Source organism: Lissotriton helveticus, chromosome 5_1 (genome assembly GCF_964261635.1).
Source record: "Lissotriton helveticus chromosome 5_1, aLisHel1.1, whole genome shotgun sequence".
Taxonomy (NCBI): Eukaryota; Metazoa; Chordata; class Amphibia; order Caudata; family Salamandridae; genus Lissotriton; species Lissotriton helveticus.
In genome coordinates this window covers 1676024572-1676047594 of record NC_136065.1, presented here as the reverse complement: position 1 = coordinate 1676047594, position 23023 = coordinate 1676024572, and the positions used below count along the sequence as shown (strand labels likewise).

At 45.3% G+C, this 23023-nt stretch overlaps 1 protein-coding gene across 1 annotated transcript in view; it reads left to right on the top strand.

The window, feature by feature from the left end:
- CARMIL3 (capping protein regulator and myosin 1 linker 3) overlaps nt 1–16866 on the top strand; it is a 1019681-nt gene extending 1002815 nt beyond the window's left edge. The window contains exons 40-41 of the mRNA XM_078644900.1: nt 12805–12912; nt 13442–16866. Coding sequence (XP_078501026.1) covers nt 12805–12912; nt 13442–13485 — 152 coding nt within the window. The 3' untranslated portion in view covers nt 13486–16866. The remainder of the gene's footprint in view (nt 1–12804; nt 12913–13441) is intronic.
- Nucleotides 16867–23023: the final 6157 nt, after the last annotated feature.

The following is a 23023-nucleotide window of genomic DNA, read 5'->3' as shown; positions in this document are numbered from 1 at the left end:
TGGTAGAGACAATTCTAGCCGCAGATTCCTTCACAACCCGCCCTTCCTCCCCGTTTCTGCGAGGACCCTTCTCGGTCTTCTGCACTCGCCTGCTTCAGGGCGTCGTTCCTCTGCGAGTGCCCTTTTTCTTACTCCCTCCCTAGGGGGATGCCCGCCTGGTTGTTGTTGTTGTTGCTCCATTCCTTCTTTCTGGTGATTGGTTGGAATGCCTGGGTGCTTCGGTGCCATGCATTTGGTCTCCAATGTTGGATTCGTTTGTGCCCTTCTTCCTTGTGTTGCTTGCACTTCTGACTCTTACAGTCCTTGGGTTGAGGTCCCCTGGCTGGGTCTCAACCTCGGTTCTTTTTAGGAGCTCCCCTCTGCTGGTGTTGTTGGGGGATTACTTGTCATTGCGCTTCCATTCTGTCCTTGGACCCCTTCTTGGCTCCGGGCAGTGGTTGCAGACTTCTTCGTCTGCTGTGCCCTTTTTCACATGCTTTCTGCCTCCAGGGAGGCTGTTATGTTGGTTGCAGGCTTGCTTACAGTATTCTTTCATCCCATGACTTTGTGCCTTAGTGCTTGGCACTATTCTGGATAGTGCTGTCCCTCACCTTTCTTTTCTTTCCCTTCTGTATAGCTGGATTTTCGCATGCTGCTCCAGTATTCTTACAGTTTTGTTTGTGATGGCTCCGCGTTGCAGCGTGGAAAAGTTCTCCGAAAAAAACTGACGTAGGCACGCCACGGTGGGACTTATGTATCCTCGCTGATGTCACGAACACGGACAACATCAGGGCGGAGTCACGTGGTGCCGCCCCCCCCTCCCCCCGGCGCACAGGGATGCTGTGGCAGAAAAGTTTTCTGGATCAATTCTCACGCCTGGGGATAATTCTACGTTAAGGAATCTGCAGCTAGAATCGTATCTACTAGATACATCATTACCAAAGGTAAGTAACTTGTACTTCATCATGGCGTGCACTCTGATCATCATTGCACAGAAACCAAAGAGACAGCCTCTGGAGCTGGGGAAGCTCTTCCTTAGCTCCAGAGGATGTTGGGGTGAAAAAGAAATCCCTCTGGTGCCCACACCAAAGGGATTTCCAGTGCCATGTGCTCGGAAGGCCGGGTGCGTCCTCCTCCGGAGGCGGTTATTGGAACAGGTTCATAGGGGTTTTGACATGTTGTATATTTGTCGCTTGGAACAGGTGCTGGCGGGGGTTGTTGAAAGTTGGCCAGGATTGGCTGTAGTTTTTAGTTAAATTTTGGTAGTTTGTGAGCAAGAGCAGGGAAAGGGTAATCGGGAAGGCTAAGTTTAGATTGGAGGTTTGTTAGTTACAGTTGCTTGCACAAAGGCAGGTAGGGATTTGGGTCAGGGGAGGTTAGGATTGGTAAATACTAAATGGTATAGGATTAAGGCATATTATTGTTATGGAATGTTATGTTGTATTTTGCGGGATGGGGGATTTGATGTTGGGATCGTAGGGGTGGAGGGGGACAAGGGGTCAGGTAATTTATGTATAGTGAGGTTTTAGTTTTGGAAGGCAGCTGCCAAGGTTAATAAATTGTGATATGTACCTGTTTCTATAAAGAGCCCTGTCACACACACAAAATTGGTCTCGTGCTGGCTTGCAACGCTCCCTCCCAATGACGCAGTAGTCTGTTTTAAAGACGTGCTGCGTAACCAAGCGTCAACTTAGGGAGTATCTGCAAAAGTGAGTTTCTAAAAACAGAGACCAGCGTAGCTTAATGAGACACATTTGTATATGTGTGTCAGTCAAATGTAAGGTAGCTTATATATAATGCCAAGTACCGTGGAGTATTATGATACAAACCCCTAAAGTGCCATAAAACACTTGTATGTGTTAAAGAGAGTAATGAGAGACACTTTTTAAGGAAGTGGTGCAAGGGGTTGGATGCTATTGTAATGTGCACCCCATGGGGGATTGGTATTGGAGAGTATGGGGGCTAATGGCCTATGCCCGTTGGTACATGAAAGATTCAATTTGTGTTTATAGGGTAGCATTGAGAAAATTAGAAGTAAAGTCCAAGGGGACAACACCACTCTACTAATGATATTCAAATGTCAAGAAATTGCATGATTTCAGGTGACATGACCATAACATCAAAATGACTGGCTTGAGCTTAACCAGTGTATTGTGTTCAAAGCAGCAAAGGAAACTGAATGCTTGATGTGAAGAAACTTCCAAGTGGGAGAAAGAAGGAGAGAAAGGATGGTGCATTATTTTTACATACATTCCTGAACATAGAGGCCGTACGTCAATACATGTTGGTACAAAAGGGGGTGGCGATGGACGGAGCATCTGAACCAATCAAACACTCACACCCAGTCAACAGATCTGGGTTTAATCCATCACCGTTCTTTAGCCCACTCTGCCACCCCAGTTCAGACATGGCCATATGCATGCCATGCCTCATGGGAGCAGTCCAGCCCGAATTGCCAAGCCATGCCTTCCCTGGACCGGAAACAAGCTTCCGAGGACCGGTTTCTGGCATTTGAGCCGTCTTCAGCCCGGCTTGCTTGAATCTAGTGGCAAAGTGAGCAAGGGACTCACGTCTGAGCATACCCTGACAACTTATGGCGAACAATGTGGTACAAAAGGGGGTGGTGATGGACGTAGCATCTGAACCAATCAAACACTCACCCCCAGTCAACAGATCTGGGTTTAATCCATCACCGTTCTTTAGCCCACTCTGCCACCCCAGTTCAGACATGGCCATATGCAAATCAGTCTGACCCTGTGCCTCATGGGAACAGTCCAGCCCGAACTGCCAAACCATGCCTTCCCTGGACCGGAAACAAGCTTCCGAGGACCGGTTTCTGACATTTCAGCCGTCTTCAGCCCGGCTCGCTTGAATCCAGTGGCAAAGTGAGCAAGGGACTCACGTCTGAGCATACCATGCCAACTTATGGCGAACAAAGTGGTACAAAAGGGGGTGGTGATGGACGGAGCATCTGAACCAATCAAACACTCACACCCAGTCAACAGATCTGGGTTTAATCCATCACCGTTCTTTAGCCCACTCTGCCACCCCAGTTCAGACATGGCCATATGCAAATCAGTCTGACCCTGTGCCTCATGGGAACAGTCCAGCCCGAACTGCCAAGCCATGCCTTTCCCGGACAGGAAACAAGCTTCCGAGGACCGGTTTCTGGCATTTCAGCCGTCTTCAGCCCGGCTTGCTTGAATCCAGTGGCAAAGTGGGCAAGGGACTCACGTCTGAGCATACCCTGCCAACTTATGGCGAACAAAGTGGTACAAAAGGGGGTGGTGATGGACGGAGCATCTGAACCAATCAAACACTCACACCCAGTCAACAGATCTGGGTTTAATCCATCACCTTTCTTTAGCCCACTCTGCCACCCCAGTTCAGACATGGCCATATGCAAATCAGTCTGACCCTGTGCCTCATGGGAATAGTCCAGCCCGAACTGCCAAGCCATGCCTTCCCTGGACCGGAAACAAGCTTCCGAGGACCAGTTTCTAGCATTTCAGCCGTCTTCAGCCCGGCTTGCTTGAATCCGGTGGCAAAGTGAGCAAGGGACCCACGTCTGAGCATACCCTGCTAACTTATGGCGAACAAAGTGGTACAAAAGGGGGTGGTGATGGACGGAGCATCTGAACCAATCAAACACTCACACCCAGTCAACAGATCTGGGTTTAATCCATCACCGTTCTTTAGCCCACTCTGCCACCCCAGTTCAGACATGGCCATATGCAAATTAGTCTGACCCTGTGCCTCATGGGAACAGTCCAGCCTGAACTGCCAAGCCATGCCTTCCCTGGACCGGAAACAAGCTTCCGAGGACCGGTTTCTGGCATTACAGATCATGTCCCTCCAAGGGCATGGGGAGGGTACAGAGAATTGGCCCTCAGACGCAACGAAGCAGGTTGGATTTGTCGCCTACATTGTGTTATGTTGGGGCACAACTCAGATGAGGAGCTGCACTATTTTTTATAGGTGCAACCTCTGAGCCCAAACCCCCCCTTTTTTACCAGTCCATGTCACTATGATCAATGTATGAACACCATACAATATACATGGTAGCTCGAGATACCATAGAATTTATGGAATATTGAATGTTCCTTGATTGGATGATAAAGCAGGTTTTCTGCTCATGTATTGACGTGCTGCCTCTATATTCAGGAATCCATGTACAAATAATACATCGCCCTTTCTCTCTTTCTTTCTCCCTTCTTCACATCAAGCCTTCAGTGTCCTTTGTTGCTTTGTGCACAATACACTGGTTAAGCTCAAGCCAGTCATTGTGATGCTAAAATGTAAATCCGTGTTTGTAAAGCGCAAACTACTCACCCTTACAGGTCTTAAGGCACTGGGGGGCGTCATGGAAATTAAGTGAGCTATTGCCCAGAGTCACATGGTGCTCAGCTGAGCTGCCGCCAGAGCTGGGGATTGAACTGTGAACCCTGTTCTCCCAAGTCAGCTGCCCTGGCCGCTGCACCACACCTCTCCATCTCCTGTTATGGTCATGTCACCTGAAATCATGTAATTTCTTGATATTTGAATATCATAATTTGCGTGGTACTGTCCCCTTGGACTTTACTTCTAATTTTCTTATTGCTACCCAACAAACACAATTTGAATCTTTCATATACCAACGGGCATAAGCTGTTAGCCCCCATACTCTAAATATACCATCCCCACTGGGTGCACATGACTTTAGCATCCAACCCCTTGCACCACTTCCCTATAAAAGTGTCTATTGTTACTCTCTTTGACACATACGAATGTTTTATGGCACTTTAACTCTAGGGGTTTGTATTACAATTCTCCGTGGTACTTGGCATTATATGTATGCTACTTTACATTTGACTGACAATCATATACAGACGTGTCTCATTAGGCCACGCAGTATGTCTTGAGTTAAGCTGCAGTGTTCTCTGTTTTTAGAAACTCACTTTTGCAGATACTCCATAGGTTGACGCTTGGACACATCCCACGAGGTTACGCAGCGCGTCTTTAAAACCTACTACAGCGGCCTGGCGCTCTCACTTACAGAGCAAGAGGACGTAAATAAGGACGGTCTTCATTGCTGCGTGATACGGTGAGCCCTTACCCAGGACTTCGGGTTGTTTATTCTAATGGGGGGGAGGTTACTTGGGAGGCATTTGCTAATGGCTTTTGGATGCCTCTGGGGCTCAGACCGTCTTATTGACTCAGTGGGCACCTCCCAGTGCGGATATATGTTATATGTTATGTTATATGTTATATAGATATTTATTGCGCGCACAGTTACTCGTGAGTATCCCGGCGCGAAGCATAACCACAGAGAAGTCGAGAGCTGAACAGCAGAACATAACAACTTAAATTGGCTACATTAAAAAGATGAGTTTTAAGAAGCTTCTTAAAGCAGCCAAGGTCTCTGGTGTCCCTGAGAGTAAATGGGAGGGAATTCCAGAGGGCAGCGGCTTTAACCGAAAAGGATTGACCGCCCAATCTGGTTCGCCGGAAGCGGGGGACTACCATCCGGCGTTGGGAGGCCGACCTAAGGTGGCGACTTGGGACATGAAAAGTCACTCTTTTCCTGAGATAGGCAGGGCCAGTATCATGAAGGGCTCGATGCGTGAGTACCAGGGCCTTGAATTGAACTCTTTGGGCCACCGGCAGCCAGTGAAGATTGGCTAAATGCGATCTTATGCTATTTCGTCTAGAGATACCCAACAAGAGTCTCGCAGCCGCATTCCGGATAAGCTGCAATTTGTTTACCAGAAAGGAGGGGGAACCCAGATACAAAGCGTTAGCATAATCCAGGCGGGACAGTATGAGGGCTCTAGCGACCGTTTCTTTAGCTGGCTGGGGTAAAAGAGGGAAAAATCTACTCAAAGATCTGAGGGTCCCGAAGCAGGCACCCGTCAAGCGCTTGATCTGCTCTGCGAACCTCAGATCTTCGTTGAACCAAATGCCCAGGTTCTTAGCAGGGCCACCTTCAGAGAGGGGATATCTGTGAGCGCTTGGGTTCATTGTTACTTTTGTTCACCCTGAGTTTTTATAAATTAATGGGGGCCGGTAGCAATCACTAGGGATAGTTTGGCCAGTACTCTGTGCGTGCTCTGGTTCATTTTGACTGTTGTATTACAGTGCTAATACAGTTCCCAAACCTTCTTCAACCTTTGTATATCCTAGAAATCTACATTTATATTTCAAGGTATGTAGTCTCCATCGACATTATATCTTGTGCATTAGGCCCGCCCAGAATATATTTGGGTGGACCTTTTTCACTTGATTAAGGATTCTTTCACACTTTGGATGGTGCTTTATTCTCCTAAATCTCTCTGGAAACTATGCTTTGTTTGCTGTGTCTTTCGCTTTCTCATTTCTTGCTTTGTGTTACTACATAATGTATGTTTTTAATTACACTTTTTTATGTATTGGAAAAATGTCATGTTTGCCCCTGTATCAATGCAGTCTTGGAATGTATGACTTTTTAAATCTAAATGTTTAATATCGGAATCTTTACAGGCAAATTTTTGTCTGGTTAAGTGTCCATATTTTGTGTTGCCATGTTCCATTGTCCATTCGTGGTTATTCATGTTATACTATACACTATGGGGCCTATTAGCAAGGACGGCGTTAATATTATCGCCGATTTAGCAGCAGGAAACTGCCGCTAAAGCGGCGATAATGGGCTTGATAATATCCCCTTGACAATTCCCACAGAAGCCCATGTTTTGGTGTGAACATGGGCTTCTATGAGAATTCTCAAGAGCATATTATCAAGCCCATTATCGCCGCACTAGCTGCAGTTTCCTATGGCTAAAGCGGCGATAATGTTATTGTCGTTCTTGCTAATATGCCCCCATATGTTTTATATGTTCCGCAGCCCTGATTAAGTCCACACCAGTTGGACGAAACGCTTCAGCTGTTTGGCTGTTTTATTGAAAAAGAAGAATAAAGAAACAACTTGTGCAATATCTACAGTGGATGGACTTAATTTTTTGGTGTTGGTGGTGCACTCCACATTTGTGTTCAGTCTAAGAACTTGTTTAGTTAAGCTGCAATGGATGAGAAGTTTACATGCTCCATATGAAAATTCAGTTTTTCAGTTTTCCATGGAAGAAGAAGGGAAGGAACATACTGATACGTACAAGTTAATTATTTGAATTAGTCTTTGACTTGTAGTCCACAAACACCCACTCCTGATCCTCCACCCACCATCCACCCTTTTGTCTGTACCCTCAGGACTAGTAAAGGACAGATGTGTAGGAGATATCAGGCATGTAAGGGGTTGGAGAACACAGTTAGAAATATCCTTTTTCCCTAAGCACTACTTTTTGCTGTGTGTGCTGTTTTTCATTGCTCTTCCCTTTGATTCAAGACCTACCTAATGTAAATCTTGAGGTACAGAGACTACAGATTATCAGTACACAGCACAGGGAGTAACTTGTGCTTTCTCCAGCGCTGAATCATTCCATAGAGTTATATGTGCACTGCCCTAAACTGCTTTTGTTATAAAGTGAAGTCTCATTCTTGACCTTCTCAGAAAAGAATATGAAACTGGTGTATTGAGACTGTCCTTTCATAGATTACTTAACATTAAATGAGCTTAACCAAGATTTTCAGTTTGTGATTTTGAAAGACTAATAATATGTAAGATAGTTTCCAGCATCCACCTCTGTAGAAGATTTCTGTGCTAAGGAGGTTCTGTTACACATAAATAAAATGTTGTTATGATGAATACTTCTAACCCAAAGATCTTCAGGGAGCACAAAGCAAGCTAGGTTGGTCACATTCGAAATTCAAGGCTCTCTCCTTATCCAAGTGTTGGTCCTAAACACCATCCTTAGGTAAGACCAAATAAAGTCCAAAGGCAGTTTTTGGTGCTAGCTCAACAAAACTCAAACTGGAAATCAACCCCTCCCCATCACTTTAGCTCCAGGGAGAGAAAATTCAGTCAGTGTTACAAGGACCCGAATTCACCAGCATTGTCTGGTTACATTTCTTTTTCAACAGATGGAGCCGATGTGCAGTGAATTCTCCAGGCCATTGTTGACTTCACAGAGGGTTCAGGCCTTCAAGGAGGAGATGCCTTAGCTTTTGTAGATGATTCCAATCACTCCTGGAGAGACTTCAAATCCCATGGATTTACCTGTACCTCCAGTCTGACTTCTTCCTGCAGAGCTAGGTAGGCCTGGTGCTGACTGACTCTGTTAAGGCTCTTGTCCCTCCCCCATCTGGCACCAGACCATGCCTTCACACCTTTGCCAAAGGCAACGCCGGTTCCAGATGGTTTGAACCAGCCTATATTGCAGAGGTGCTGGTTCTGGCGCTTGCTTCAGCATCATTATAACAGATGTCTAGAGGCTACTTTGGATCTGATTCTGATGCTCTACAGGGCCTTCAGCATGGTTGTCATTATGAAGTTGATGATAAAGAGGCAAAAATGTCCTCACAGCATCCATATTTTGAATGAATCCGCAGGGAACTTCAGTTGTGATGAAGAATGCCAACCTGATGTGCAGCAAATCATTTTCCATTCCCAATTCAGAGCTCAGGGTGGTGACAGTTTTGTCATAGCTGCGTGGGCTGTCTGGAAAGATGTGGCGATGGGGAGTCTATGGTGGAGCAGAAACCCCATGTTGACCATCTGGAGCTGCGTGCTGTCCCTATGACTCTCAAGGCCTTTATGACTTCCATCAAGGCCAAACCTGTTCATGTTCTGATAAACATCACGCCCACCATATGGGCGTGATGTAATAAGCAATGTGGAGAGGGTTCACAGACTCCAGGAGGCTTTGCAGCTATATCAATTGCTGGAACTTCAAGAAATTTCCCTGACAGTCTATCACCTGGTGGGCTCCCTCAACATCAGGACTGGCAAGCTCAGCAAATGGTATCTGAATACCCATGAGTGGCATCTGTACCTGGAGGTCATTTAAAGTGTATGCGCCTGATGGGGCATGCCTTGGGTGGATCTTTTCGCTACTACTGGGAACGGTTCTGTGTCACGCCTTTTTACACCCTGGAGTTTGTGCCTTGGGGCTCCTTGTTCCTCCCTGTTTGGGACTCCTGTCTCCTTTCTGTGTTTCCACTTCTGTCATTGCTTTCGAGAATTCTGAAGATTATCAAGAGGGACTGCTCTCAGCTCTTCTTGACAGCCCTGAATTGGGCTCAGAGGGTCTTGTACTCTAATCTTCTGAGTCTGTGCATCTTCCCTCCATTCCACTTGTCTATGCAGGAGGACTTTTTGCCCCAGTAACAAGGCAAGGTCCTTCATCTGAACCTACACCTCCATGCATGGAGGTTGAATGGCAGTAGCTGAGTAATTCTGACTTGCATGTGGAATTTGTGGTTGTGATTTGAAGTTGTTGATAAAAAATGCTCTACTTATCACTGGTTTACCAAGTAGGTCTGTGCATTCATTAGGGCACTTTGTGAACTAATACAAGAACAGTCAGGCCGATCTAGGTCAAGCTAAGATTTCAGATGTGTTTCTGTCTAATCTCTCTCCTGGCCCAGCAAAGCTTTGCCTTGGGCACCACTAAAGGTTACTTGTTAACTCTTTCAATCAGTATATCTGCACTTACCTGATCAGCCTTTATTGTTTACATCTCCAGTTGCAATGCATTTTTAAACTGGCTTACTTTTGAGCTTCCTACTGCCCCTTTTATTATGGTGTAGTGGGACCTTAATTTGGTACGTATAACCTTGATAGTACACCTTTTGAACCTATGCACATTTGTTTATTGAGTTTGCTGAGCCTTGTATGTAATAGCAATTACTTCCACGCCAGGATTTTCGCATGTGCTAGACGTCTGGGGTCTCTTTACAGATCACGTGGTTATAAGGGTCCTGTAATCAACATACCAGTGGAACTCTATTATTTTTTAATGAAGGAACATGGTGGCCCCTGGGGAACATTAATCTGTATACACGCATCAAAAGAATAAGGGGGTTCCCACCTGGAGGGTTGTTTGTTGATTATTACCAATTACGGGTTCAACATCATTGTTAATCAAAAGACAGGAATTTGACTAGGTGTACGGAATGCTTGAACTAATAAAAATCAACATATCCTTGAAAAAATCCAGGAGAACGAAACACGTGTCGGCTGCTTCTTGCTGAATAATAATGTACTCTGAATCATCCATGAATTAAAAGAGAGCAATATACCATTCATGCTCAAACTGGATTTTCTTATCAAGGATTGGGGAGTAGAAAAGAAGAAAAAACCTGCAATGTGTGTGCTTTGGTGCCGTTGTTGTTTTATTATGTGGTCTGCACTGCAGGCTTAATGGCGCCTGAGGTGGCTGGGTGCTTGAATGGCAAAAGACAGACATTGCATGTTACTTTGAATTTTGTGCTTTATGTTTACTGCCTCATACAGTCACCTTTTGTTAGATTTTAGTCATAACAATTACTTCTGCTTGCCAAGTCAGTGAGGTACAGGCGCGGTCCTATACCATCTTCTTTCTTGACAAGTTGTTATTCGGAACTCAGGCATCCTTTATTCTGAAAGTGTTATTGCAATTCCATGTGGGGCAGTCCATCATACTCCATGCTTTCTTCTCCACTACGTCCACCTAAGAAAGAAAGGCTTCATCAGTTAGCTACAAAGGGTGTTCCACTAATGGATATTTGCAAAGCTGTTATATGGGTGTCTGTCCACACTGTCATCTGGCGCTATATTGCTTCTCAGGTCCGCAGGGAAGGATATTTTCCGCACTTGGGTCTGCAAGACTTTGTAATGTAAAGACCACTCCTCAGACATACCAACTTTTAAGGGTAACGCTCGGGTAGCTATTCATTCATTCATTCATTCGTGATTCGATCAGTTTAAAAAGACCCTAAAAGCACAGAATAAATATATAATTTCAATTTCATGTACATAAAATACTTCATATCCCTTGTATAAGAATAAGAGATGAGATAATAATAAAATAATAACCCGTTTTGCCGCAACCTTTTGTGAGCCACACTCAGATAAACAGTACAGGATAACTTTCCCAAAGGTTCTTAGGTACAAGCAACCCCCCTCTTGCTTTTTCTCATGCAGGCCCAGAGAAAAGAGGCGAGTGAAAAACATGTTAAAGGGTTGGGTAGTGATTTTAAAAAGAATAGTGCAACTCGACACTGCCTAATGTTCGTCTGCTTTAAAAGGGGCATACAAAAATTATACCTCTTTTGTAGAGCCTACAAAATAAAACCAAATGCAATTCAGTTTGTCTTGAAAGGGAATCGCTTGGACATAAGCTAAGCTCCGCATGGTTATACTTTTTCTCTGGGTATCCTAACATTAAAGGAATCGCATTTATGTGGAACCTCAACAGTATAAATCTGTGCTGAGGAATGGTAACATCTGCTAGGTAATAGAACCCTCTCTTTGACAATGGCGGGTTCAGGCGGTAGGTGACGGCTGCAGCTTTTCCTTTATGGCGCTCCTTCCTCTTGTAATCCACCTGTGCAATAAAGGTACTAGAGACATTTTTTTAGACCCTTCTACACGTTGAGGGTTCCTTAAATAGGCCATGAAGGCCAATCTCCTTCAGAACTGATTCCACATAGCCAAGCCACAGTGAATTTCTGCTTTTTTCCATGCTCAAACAATCCCTTAGTATAAGTTGTGTGAGTGGAACTGTTTCCCTGTGCCAAATTGAGTGCCACAGAAGGATTGGAGCCAAGTGGATTGCATCTTGTATATACGGGAGGCCCAATTCCTGATGTAAAATATAGTTTGATGAGGAGGAGGAGAGGCCAACCAGGGACTTGAAAAAAATATTTTCTGTAGTTTGGAGGGTATTTATTGTTACCCGGCCCCATACTCTCGCCCCATAGGTTGCCGCCGCCTTAACCTTGGCTTGATAGATGTTTTTAGGGGTATCGCAAGTCTTATCTTATTATTGCTGAGAGGCTCCTCTCCATTCCCCTCTTCCTGCCTTCCCCCAGTTTTAACCAGGTTGAGTCTTTATCAAAAAGAACCCCCAAATAGGGAAAAGGGTCAACCACCTCCATTTTCTTCCTACCTACATGTACGTAGGGGGTTTTGTCACTTTTCCTGGCCCCGGCTATAATGGCAAAGGACTTGGCATGATTGACCCTTAGATCTAGGTAGTCTATAAATGATACGTATGTGTTTATCAAACTTTGGAGGCCGCGTCCTGTCCTGGCTATCAATACTGCGTGGTCCGCGTATGCCCAGATAGGTATGGGTTGGGAACCAAATATAGGGATGTCACGAGATGCCTTAATAAGTGCCTTTTTAAAAAGAGGGGAATGTGCTGTTGAAAGTATCCTTCAGAAGAACAAGTTACCTACATTCCGAAATTCTCTTTCTAGTGGATACTAAGTCTAATCACAGTTTCCTCATTGATCCTCCTTTCTACTCGATCTGTCGCATGGATTTCAAATAGTTCATAAGTCCCATTTTACATTTAAAACACTGTCCCATTTTAGATATGTCTGTTGCTCCACATGTAAGAGTGCAGAAGTTACCTTTAAAAACTGGTGTTATTACACAGGGTGGTTCCTATATATTGGTTTCTGCCGTATTTGTCGGAGTTGGGGTGAAGCCACCGCAGAGCACAAGGGTTCCTCCTACTGTCATATGGGAGCTAATTCAGAAACGTTTCTGAATCCAGGCTAGTGCCTTGGGAGCTCTGAAGGTGAGGAATCTGCTGTTAGATCCATCAGACAGAGCATTACAGAAGGTAAGTAACTTGTTCATGTCCTACTCTTGAATCAGTGGTTCTCAAAAAATTTGCTGGTGCAAATTATATATGACTGATAAATGACTGATTCTCACTTTGTCTATCCCACAATAATTAGCTGTGGTATTTATTTGTTTTTCAGGCAATGACAGAGACAGCAAAGCTCAGTTACCAGAGTCATCAGAGAGAAAAGTGCCTCAACGCAGGCTGGCCATGAGTCTGCGCTTCAAGCCTACGGATAGGTCTCCTGGTGAGAGAGAAAGATAAAGAATGCACAAGCTGGACTTAAGTGGCTGAGGGAAGATGTGACCTCCATGCATAGCCAGTGTCATTAAAACATACTCAAACTGCATGACGTCACATAGAACCCATTCAAATTGATGCGCTGTAGAGCGTATTCAACCTGCATGCATTATATTATTATTATGACTTGATGTCTTGGAATCAAAAGGGAGATGGTCCAGAGAATTATGTTTTAATTCTCCTGTTTATTGCAGTGCACTCTTTTTTCCGGGCATGGTAGGACTAAGCATGTCACTGATTCTGCAGTGCAGAACTAGGATACCTATATTTCAGAGCTGTCAGATAAATTGCAGATGGTACTGGTTATGGTGCAAAAATGCAGGCAGTGGAAAAGTAGATTCAAAAGATAGTGCAGAATGTAAAAAAGGCCAGAAAGCTGCCACTGAGTGTGGTTTTGATGGAAGATTGCTCTTATTAGTCTACTGTACAGATTCTAAAAATCGCTCAACTAAGTACCTATCCTTTTCTTCTTTCAGGAGAACCACTGAGGCCCAGAAAAAGTCCACAGTCTCCAGCCTAGAAAACACGGTGTTTGATGGAAGTGTATTACTCTTGTTTGCTAGCACTGTTCTGGCGAAGGCTCACCACAGGCACACAAGGCTGGGTGATCACCACGACGAGGAAGTGTTTCTGCAGCCCTTGCACAACAGAGAATGGGATCCCGTGGCATGTGCCTATCAGCTTCTGTTGCAGGAAAGACACACTTCTTGTGAATATTCATTTGTCTCCATCTATCTCTAAACCTTCTCAGATGAACAGAACTACCATTATAGGCTGGACACCAATGCAACAATTTCTGAAACTGGACTAATTGATTCTTGCGTTTTTGGACCAGAGAGAACCTATCTCAAGGGGCACTGTAGTGCTGGTGCTCCATAAAGACAGTAGCAACATGTGCTGTCTGCAAATGATAGAGGCAATGCTTCAGGACAATATTCTTCTACTCCACATGCTTTTTGTTACTTTTCTCCTGCTTAAAAACCTGCTGCACATTAATGATATAGTTTGCAGACCGGGGAAGAAGATTGTGCTCTGAAAGGGTCCTGCTGGCCAAAACATAAAGACTAAATGGGTTCAACAATGCTGGCAAAGGAGTGATATAAGGAAAGCTGTTAGAGATATAAACTGTTGCTGCAGAGACTGAGTGTTCTATCGAGAATGTTGACCTGTGTTGAAAGAGACCTATTACAGACATAAACTGTAAGGCGAGGAAAGAGGAGACCATAAATGAAAGTTGGGAAATGAGAGGAGAGTAGGAAAATGGAGACTAATAAAGAAAACTGAGTAGGAGCAGATACATCTGTTACAATCATAATTTCACTGAGCAAAAAAAGGGAGACTACACATGAAAATGTAGCAGGCAGATAAGGAATCTTCTACAAATATAAGTCCCCAGAGAAAGAGCCGACAAACGAGAGAGAAGCAGTGAGAGAACAGATCTGTTGCAGATGTAGGATTCCAAAGGAGTGAAAATATAATCAGGAAATCAGAGCTAAGTAAAGATAGACATGTTAAACATTTGAGCTTCCATATAAGGAAAACAGAGACAGGACATGATATCTGAGCTTAGGTAAGATCAAGACTTGTTACAGATTTATGGTGCCTAGAGACGGAAAAGGGAAGATGCAAAAAGAAAGTAAAGGAATGAGTGAGACCTGTAACAGAAATAGTCCGCAATAGCTGCAAATAGGAGTCAACGATGTAAAGTTTACCAGTCAGAAGTAAGTCCTGTTGCAGAAGAAATTTCTTATATATGGAAACAGGAGATGGCAAAATTAAGTGGAGCTGTGAGAGGCGAAATCTTTTAAGAATATATGCCCCTGGACAGGAAAAAGGATAGTGTAAAAAAATGCTGAGCTAAGGGAGGAGAGTCTTGTCATAAATACAAGCTGCCTGCGCAAGGAAGAGGTGACTGTAAAACAAAGTGGAACTGTTGGTAGAGAGATCAATTGCAGCCAAAGTCTCACAATGCAGAATTTGGCAATACCTCAGAGGATGGCTGAGTTGTCAGAGAAGTCCATGGTTAGATGTTAGATATATAAACTTTAATTGAAGTGAATGTGCAAAATCTTGATCGCTGGTGATTATTCTTTCCTGTTCAGCACCTTCAGGGATTCCTCATTACAGATTATCAGGTAAGTGTCAGTTGCCCATATAAAGGGTTAGTAAATTGTTTGAGGGTTTATACGGATTGCACATACAGATCCACTGCGCAGGGATAGGAGAGAATACAGAAGAAGGCTGAGCTGCAAAGAGAACTCTTGACGTAAACTCGTATCCTTGGTGAGAGGAGAATACAGGGGGAAACTAAGCTGTGCCACAATGGCTAAGCATAAGGATATGTCGCCAGGACAGTTAGAGATCTCCATAAAGTCTTTAGCTCTCTTCTGATATGAGGGTTTAAGCATCTCCTATCCACCTTATGTGATAGAAACTGCTGTCCACAGTGTTTCAGATGTTTCAGCTCAAAATCTGGCTTCTGTGCCTCTTTGATTATAGGTTGCTATCTATTCCATATATCAAGATCACAGAATTAATTCATCTTCATATTCTCAGGTCTTGTTGCATTCTTGAGTACCTCAAACTCTCCCATGACTCTAAAAACGGAATGTTTCTCCCAGCCCAGAACTGGAGGCTCTGGGATTTTCTCACTGTCATTAAGGGCTGTAATGTGCTTCCATTGCAGATCTTAAATTCCTAGAATCCATCCCTTGTCTCTTAGTATTGGAAGGTGCCTTCACTCTCACAGCATGAAATATCACCTTCTCTCCTCTGCCTTTATTGACATCCAGTTTTCAACCATAGAACTCAGTAGTCTCTACCATCAAATCCTTCCTAAAATAATATGATTCTGAAACGTTCTCTGCAGACAGAGGTTCCCAGAGGATTGCATTGCACTAGTTAAGCAGTGTCCATTTTCTTTGCAGTACCACCATACAAATCATAGTAATCCGGGATTGCCAGTCAGTATCAGCCACTCAGTTTCTTAGTCATTTTGTTATTCTTCACTCTCTTGCGCTACTCAGCACACTTAAGAGAAGGGTTAGATATGTTTTGGCTTCAATCCATTCTCATTACAATGCATTTAAGCTGTCACTTTACATGATGTTCACAAAATATTTCTAGATAACGGTGCTGGCCTTACCTTAAGACTTGGTAGGAGATCAGATAGCCTTAGGTCAGAAACGTCATCACTGACCTATAGGTAGAATTTGGCAAAAAATATATATAGAAGAAAGAAAATTATGTGATGAGAAGACTAGTAGCATTTCAGAACCTTATGTCAATGTAGTTCACCCCTAGTCTGGCTCACCATTCAAAAGCTGGTCCAAATATCTATCCTGTATTTGACACATTCTCAGACCACTTGTGCAGAGGTGTCTCTTACCTAGACTCATATAGAAGGGCAGTTGGCAGAAAGAAGATGAAGGCTCAAAATCAGAGAAACTTACATTTTACAGGGTCTCTAAAGTGTATTCTTATTGCATTCCACAACAGGGGTTTTAACATTTCTCCTATGTGTCTCAGGGAGAGTGAATGGTCTCAGCCTTTGTTCCGCATTTTGGAGGATTGCTTCTTTCCCTTTCAGCATGGACCTGTTCGCTGCTTACTAGACCTTCAAGAAACCAAGATGAATGTTAGAAAGATACAGTCCTTGCCCATTTTATTCTTTGCTACTTGTGCCAGTAATGCTTACAGCACGCATAAACAATCAAACAACCGCATTCAAATATGCCTCTAACTAAGGCATCTGTTTTTGTGTGTGTATATATATGTATATGGGTGTACATATACTTATTGTTTACTGTGCAGTATTTCTTTGTGGAAATGAAGCGCCAACATCTCTCCTTTTCCAGCAGCGTGTACAGCATTTTGACATCAATAAAGTCTTGAAAAAGGATGCCATCTCTGTAAATCATTGCATTTTAAATTGGAGTCTTAAGAATAAATACGCCACACTTAACAAACAAGGGGCCATATTACCAAGATGTGCGTTAAAAAACGCACATCGCACATTTCCCTATCGCCAGATTTTATCGCCGTGTTAGCGCATCATTATCAACGCGCAACACGTAGGCGATATTAAATCCGGCGATAGCCGGCGATAGGGAACATTAGCGCGTGAAAACAAGCGTTGTTGTCACGCGCTAATGTGTGCCTTGATAATAAGGGGGGGGTGGATTCAGCTTTATAATCCACACCCCCATGTTATCAATGCCTAACACCTGATCAGAGCAGGCGTTGGGAGACCTGCGATAAACAAGTTTATCGCAGGTCTCCTTCTCCCAACGCCTGCCTTGGTAATAGGGTGTTACCACCTCCAACCACATTTTACATGTGGTTGGACGTGGGAATGCCCACTTTGCATGTCATTAGCGATGTTTCTCGCTGACATGCAAAGTGGGCTTGAGGCAGGCGTTAGCATGCCCTTGTTAATAGGGCGCTAGAAGTATCGCCGCTTTCTCGGCACAATTCGCCGAAAAAGCGGCGATACTTCACCTTGGTAATATGGCCCAAGGTACGGGTTTGCGACCACAGTTGCTGCCTCTTAAATATGTATCATCCACTTCTGGAAGTCTACAACGGTCCCAACGACAGATATGTGGCTACGAGAATTTTGTTTTAATGGCCTCCTACGAACAAGTGCTATATAAACTCAATAGTGTTCTTTCAATTAAAAAAAATTAGGGCTCCTTTCTCCAGACCGAGTCTTGATCGAATGAGAGTTATGCCAAGTCTTGACCAAACCCTTTAGAGATATGGGGCTTCCTTTATGAAAAGTGATGCATCGCTGCGTGAAAACAGCAATGCGTCACTTCTCACTGCACCCTCCTTGCATCATGATTGATGCGTCATATTTATAATATGACGCATCATGTCGCAAGGAGTTACAGATACGTCAGTATTTCTGACGTATCTGTAGGCGCAAAAGTGACGCATTGCTGGAGTGTGTCACAAAAGTGACGCAACTCCAGCAATGTGTACTTTCACATGGGCAAGTCCCATGGGCCTCATTTATGAGGCTGTGCGTCACTTTTACGCCGCCGGTGCGTCACTTTTTGTTGCAGGTGTGACCTCTTCCTGGCAGGAAGGCCCCACGTGGTGTGAGCTCAAAAGGAGAGCTTTAAAGGCGTATCTGCCATTAAAAGGCAAATGATGGACACACTCAAAAGGGGCTGCTCTTTTGGTTTTGCAGACAGACTGGCAATGGGGACAGAGAGGTGGAAGTTGCAGCCAAACTGATTTTTCCATGGACCTGTAGTCCCTAAGTAGCCACACCTCTGAGATGGACCAGGGATCACCATATGCCAAGGGAAACGTTCTGTCATTTTGGGAGTGGGCAGAAGTGTGCATTCTGGGCTAGCTAGATGCCAATCTTTACTGGAAATCGTCACTAGGCGGGAGAGGACCTTTTAGCCCATTGGCTAGTAGTTGCTGCATACCCCAAGCACAAAAACTGGCCATAAAAGTGTCACCTAGACCTCAGATTACGAATGTTCTGGAGTGCGGACACAAGAAGAACTGCCCTGCAATTCCCTGGACCCAGCAAAGGAGAGGCTGGAGAGCATCTGCTGCTCCTTGGGTTAGCAAAGCGAGGAGAGCGCCTCAACTTTGTTTGAAGAGAAGTCATCCCGAGCCCCAGACAGAAGAAGCGACTCCAAGAGTCAGTTGGCTGACTTCCTGTAACAAAGCGAAAAAAGCTGAAGGAGCTGCCTTGGTGAATTGGTAGCCAATAACGCCTGATTGCCACTGACCACCAAAGTGCAGCCTGGGAGACTGAGCCCCAACCCTCAAAAGTCGTACCTGAGCCTTCAGGACCCAAGAGAGTTGTCAGAGTGCAGTTTGTTCACCAAGCAAGAAAGCTACCACCAGTTTAAGAGATCAATGGTTTTGCTAGTAGAGGCTAGTAACCAGTGGTAACTGTTTTTTGGTTGGACTTCACCCAACCTTCGAGCGACAATGAGCATTGTTACCAAAGTTACCCCACTATGTTCGTGGACCGAGAAGTGGTGCCAGGAAGTCCCCCGTCACTTGTTCAGCATCCTGTATCCCTTGCATCAAAAAGTTCATATTTCTGGACACTTCTAAATGCTTTACTCTTGTTACTTTCGTAAAGCACGACTGCTCAGAGCCACAGTTACACAGGGTAGAGCTAAGGTTTTTCAAACGAATCTGACTGGACCCAGAATGGCTTTGTGAGTTTAATACACAGTGAGTTTGAACAACCGCACCATATGAAAGACCACTTTCCTTACAACACTGCGTAAGACAAATAGTTTATCTACCATCACCCTTCCACTATATTGCATGTTAAATACAGGTTCTAGCAGTGAGTAATTTATGACATTATCTATCTGTTGTTGGTTCCTCAGCAATCACTGGGATAGCATTATTTCTAGAAGTCACAAATAGCTGGTCAGTAAAATGCACATCCCTGGTTCTATTAAGAGGAAAGCACAGAGTGCACCTGATGGCCAAATTGTGTAATGTCTCACTGTCCTAGGTATAAGAGGTAATATCAGGAGAATAATCTTTCCATCTGAAAGAGACTTCTAGCTGCAGATTTCTTTCCTTAGAATTTCCCAGGCATCAGGTTGGATCTGGAGACTTTTGCTCGAGCAATACCCCGTGCATGTGCTGTCGGGTGGCTCCATTCAGCTCCATGCAATGTAGTCGGCGTCTTTAGAATCGGTTATGACATCGCCGTCACCTATATAGGAGCCACCCAGACTCCAGTTCTTTTCTGCTGCACCAGTTAAGCACCGATCCAGGAAGAGCTACCCCTCTGTCGCTTTTTGACAGTTTTTTTCTACTTCTTGTCAACTTCAAGATTTTTTCCATCGTGTGTCAAGGGATGTCTTTGAGGAAGACCGGTTTTAAACCGATGGCACCTGTCATCGTGCCAAATAGGTTACTGATCCCCACGTTGTCGTCATTTGGTGTCTCGAGTGCAACCATGACTTACAATCGTGTTCAAACTGGCGGGCCATGGCTCCAAAGGCCTTGCTGGAGCATGCTATGAAGCTCCTTGTGGCCTGGCAGTCGACACCATCCAGCGAGACTCTGCGGAGATCCCCGTCCCGATCGAAGAAGAGGAGGTCGCGGGATCGCTCCCAGAGCACCTAGTCCTTTTTCTCCCACTAGAGATCTTCAGGACACTCAAGGTAGAGGCAAAAGAAGAAGCAGTGTAAGCAGACTTAATCATCACCTCAGCTGTAATCCATTGACGAGAGAGGTAAGGAGCACCAACACTCTAGGCATGGTTCTGCGGAGACGGAGCCAGGGTCAACTTTGTGCCTCCCTCCTTTTCCTGGGAGCTGGAGTGACCCCTGCTCAAATGAAAGAGTTTTACGAGGCCATGCGCTGAGTATTTGAGTGGGCCAACCCCTCTGGTGACCCTTTGGGCCCCGGGGTCAGGAGGTGGCCCATCTGATTCAACTCAGTCAGCTTCAGACACAGCACCGGTTGCGCCTTAGGGATCCAATTCCGGATCAGGAATGAAGCTGGTCGGGCCAACGCGACCTTCCCCGGCATCAGACACATAGTTGGTGCCTTCAGGGCCACCGGCAGCTCCAGCCCCATCCTTATCCCAAAAGACATGGAGTCGGATCGGTGCCGGTAGAACCCTGGGGTTCTATGTTGTTGCCTGAGCATTTTCATGACATTTCAGGCATGGAAGAGGACTCAGAGGGATATATGGACCCTTTAGAACCCAGGATATGAATGCAGAGCAGATGAGGAACATGAGGAAGACAGTGGACTGCTCTCTCCACCGATTGTGGGTACGGCGGATGGGGTTTCTTATGCCATGGTGGTAAGGAAGGCAGCTGAGGTTCTTGGACTGGAGATGCCCTCTGTGCAGGTAAGGAGTAATCTCCTGACTAAAGTGCTTCAGCCGTGGCTTCTTCCTCTGAACCCTTGTTGCCCTTCAATGAGGCATTTACTGATGTACTACTCTGAACGTGGTCCAAGCATAGCACAGGGGCTTCTGTGAATAGGACAATTTCACACGCTATCGCCCTGCTCAGGGCAATCCAAAGTTCCTCAGCCAGCACCCCACCCCTGAAACATGGTGGCTGCAGGCTTCTACCTCCCAGGGCGTGTTCCCTTCTGCCCTGCCAGAGAATCCAAGAGGTTGGAATCACTTGGGAAGATGATGTTTCTTCCTACAGCCTGGCATTGCAGTCGTGCATACTGCATGCTTATTGAGCCGGTTCTCACATTCTCTTTGGGACATAGTTGCGCAAGTGCTGCCACAAGTTCCAGGAGTAGTCCCAGCTATACGCTCCCAGGCAGTTAAGGATGGGAAGATACTGCAAAATTCACCATCAGGTGTGGGCTTGACACGACTGATTCGCTAGTCTTGCATCCTGCCAGTCTTCTGCGTCATCTGTGCCTGGCTTAGAAATTGTTGTGGCTTCTTGGGCAATGTCCAGGCTAATTTGATAGACAAGCCCATTGATGGTTCCCGTCTGTAGAAAAGTAGGATCTGCTTTCATGGTTACCCCAACTTTTTCATGGTGTTATTCTGTTTTATGACTATTTTGACTGGGATCCTGCTAATCAGGACCCCAGCGGTTGTGCTTTCTCCCTAAATTTGTTATGGACTTTGATACTTCCCAGTTGGCTACTGGTGTACCCTTCTAAGTACCTAGTATATGATATTGAGGTACCCAAGGCATAGGTACACCAGGAGTCTCCCATGGGCAGCAGCATGCATTATGCCACCTATGAGACACCACTCAAACCGTGACTACACGCTTGCCATTGCAGCCTGTGTAAGTTGGTGCTAGCACCACTTACAACAGATATAAGTTATATCCGAGGTCACTGCACTTAAAACCTATAAGTCACCCCTATTGCAAGCTCTTCAGTCCTGAGGGCAGGGTGCTTGATTAAAAGTGTGAGGGTGACCCTGATTGAGAAGGACAACCCTACAAACCCCGGAGTCGGTTGTCCAGGGTTTGTAAGTGCTGTCAGCCATTTTGATCCATATAGTGGACATCCGTCATTACGCAACGACTAACTATATGGTGACTGTGCCGAACCGGGGCATGTTTGTCATATCAAACATGTTAGTATCATACCCTAACACCATTACTGGTGTTGAAGGTATGATTCCATGTGCTGGGGGGCTCCTCCGGGAAGCCCCCAGTACTCCTGGTAACAGCCTTCAGGGTCCGCCAGCAAGCAAGTGCTGCTTCCTACCCCAGACACGATTCTGCCTTCCTGCTGCTGTGCTGAGCACGAGCAGGGGAAGGTAAAACAATATGTTTTCTGTCACAGGGAGGTGTGACCACCTCCCAGACAGGACTTAGTGTGTTTGGCTAGGGTGGGGGTTCTTGCCAGAGCCACCAGACTGCAACGAAGGGCACATTTGGTGTACTCCTTGCATACTCCAGTTGGAACCAGTTTTGGGAGCCCTTGGCTCCTGCTCTGGTGCAAAACAAGGCAAAGGACATGGGAGCATCCTCCCCTCTGTCCAGCCTCTCCTCTGGGAAGGACCCCTGAGTCATCCTAATTCCTTTCCTGGGTATGAAAGTGCATACCTCTGGGTGGGTCCTCAGACTCATTGTTCGACAAGACTCAAGCCTGAAATCACATCACTGTTTGACCGTCTGGACACTTGGACTTCGCCTGGAACTGAAACTGCATCACAAACAACTCCTTCTGTCCCTTGTTCACTGTTTTGCAAGTCTTCGTGGTCATCTGTGCCTGTGCCTCTTCAAGGATCTTCAAAAGACCTGTGGGCATCAAAGATCAAGGACACCTGAAGTAATCTCTCTTTGAGTGAAGTAATCACTCCCCCACATTTGCCGGCACTGCTATGAGGCTGAGAGGTTTACTGTTCCTGGCTTCCCACGGACTTCGAAAGGCTCAGCAACACCAGTGGTTGTTCTTTAACTTCCTCGAGGCCTGACCTGTTCTCTCTGCAATTTTGAGGCCAGTATCCCTCGTTGGGGTCGCTGGGCCCGAACCCCTGTGCACTGCTTTGACTTGCCATTTCCAAGGCTTGTTGGCTCTATACTCCAGTGATCTTCAGGTTGTGAGAAGCT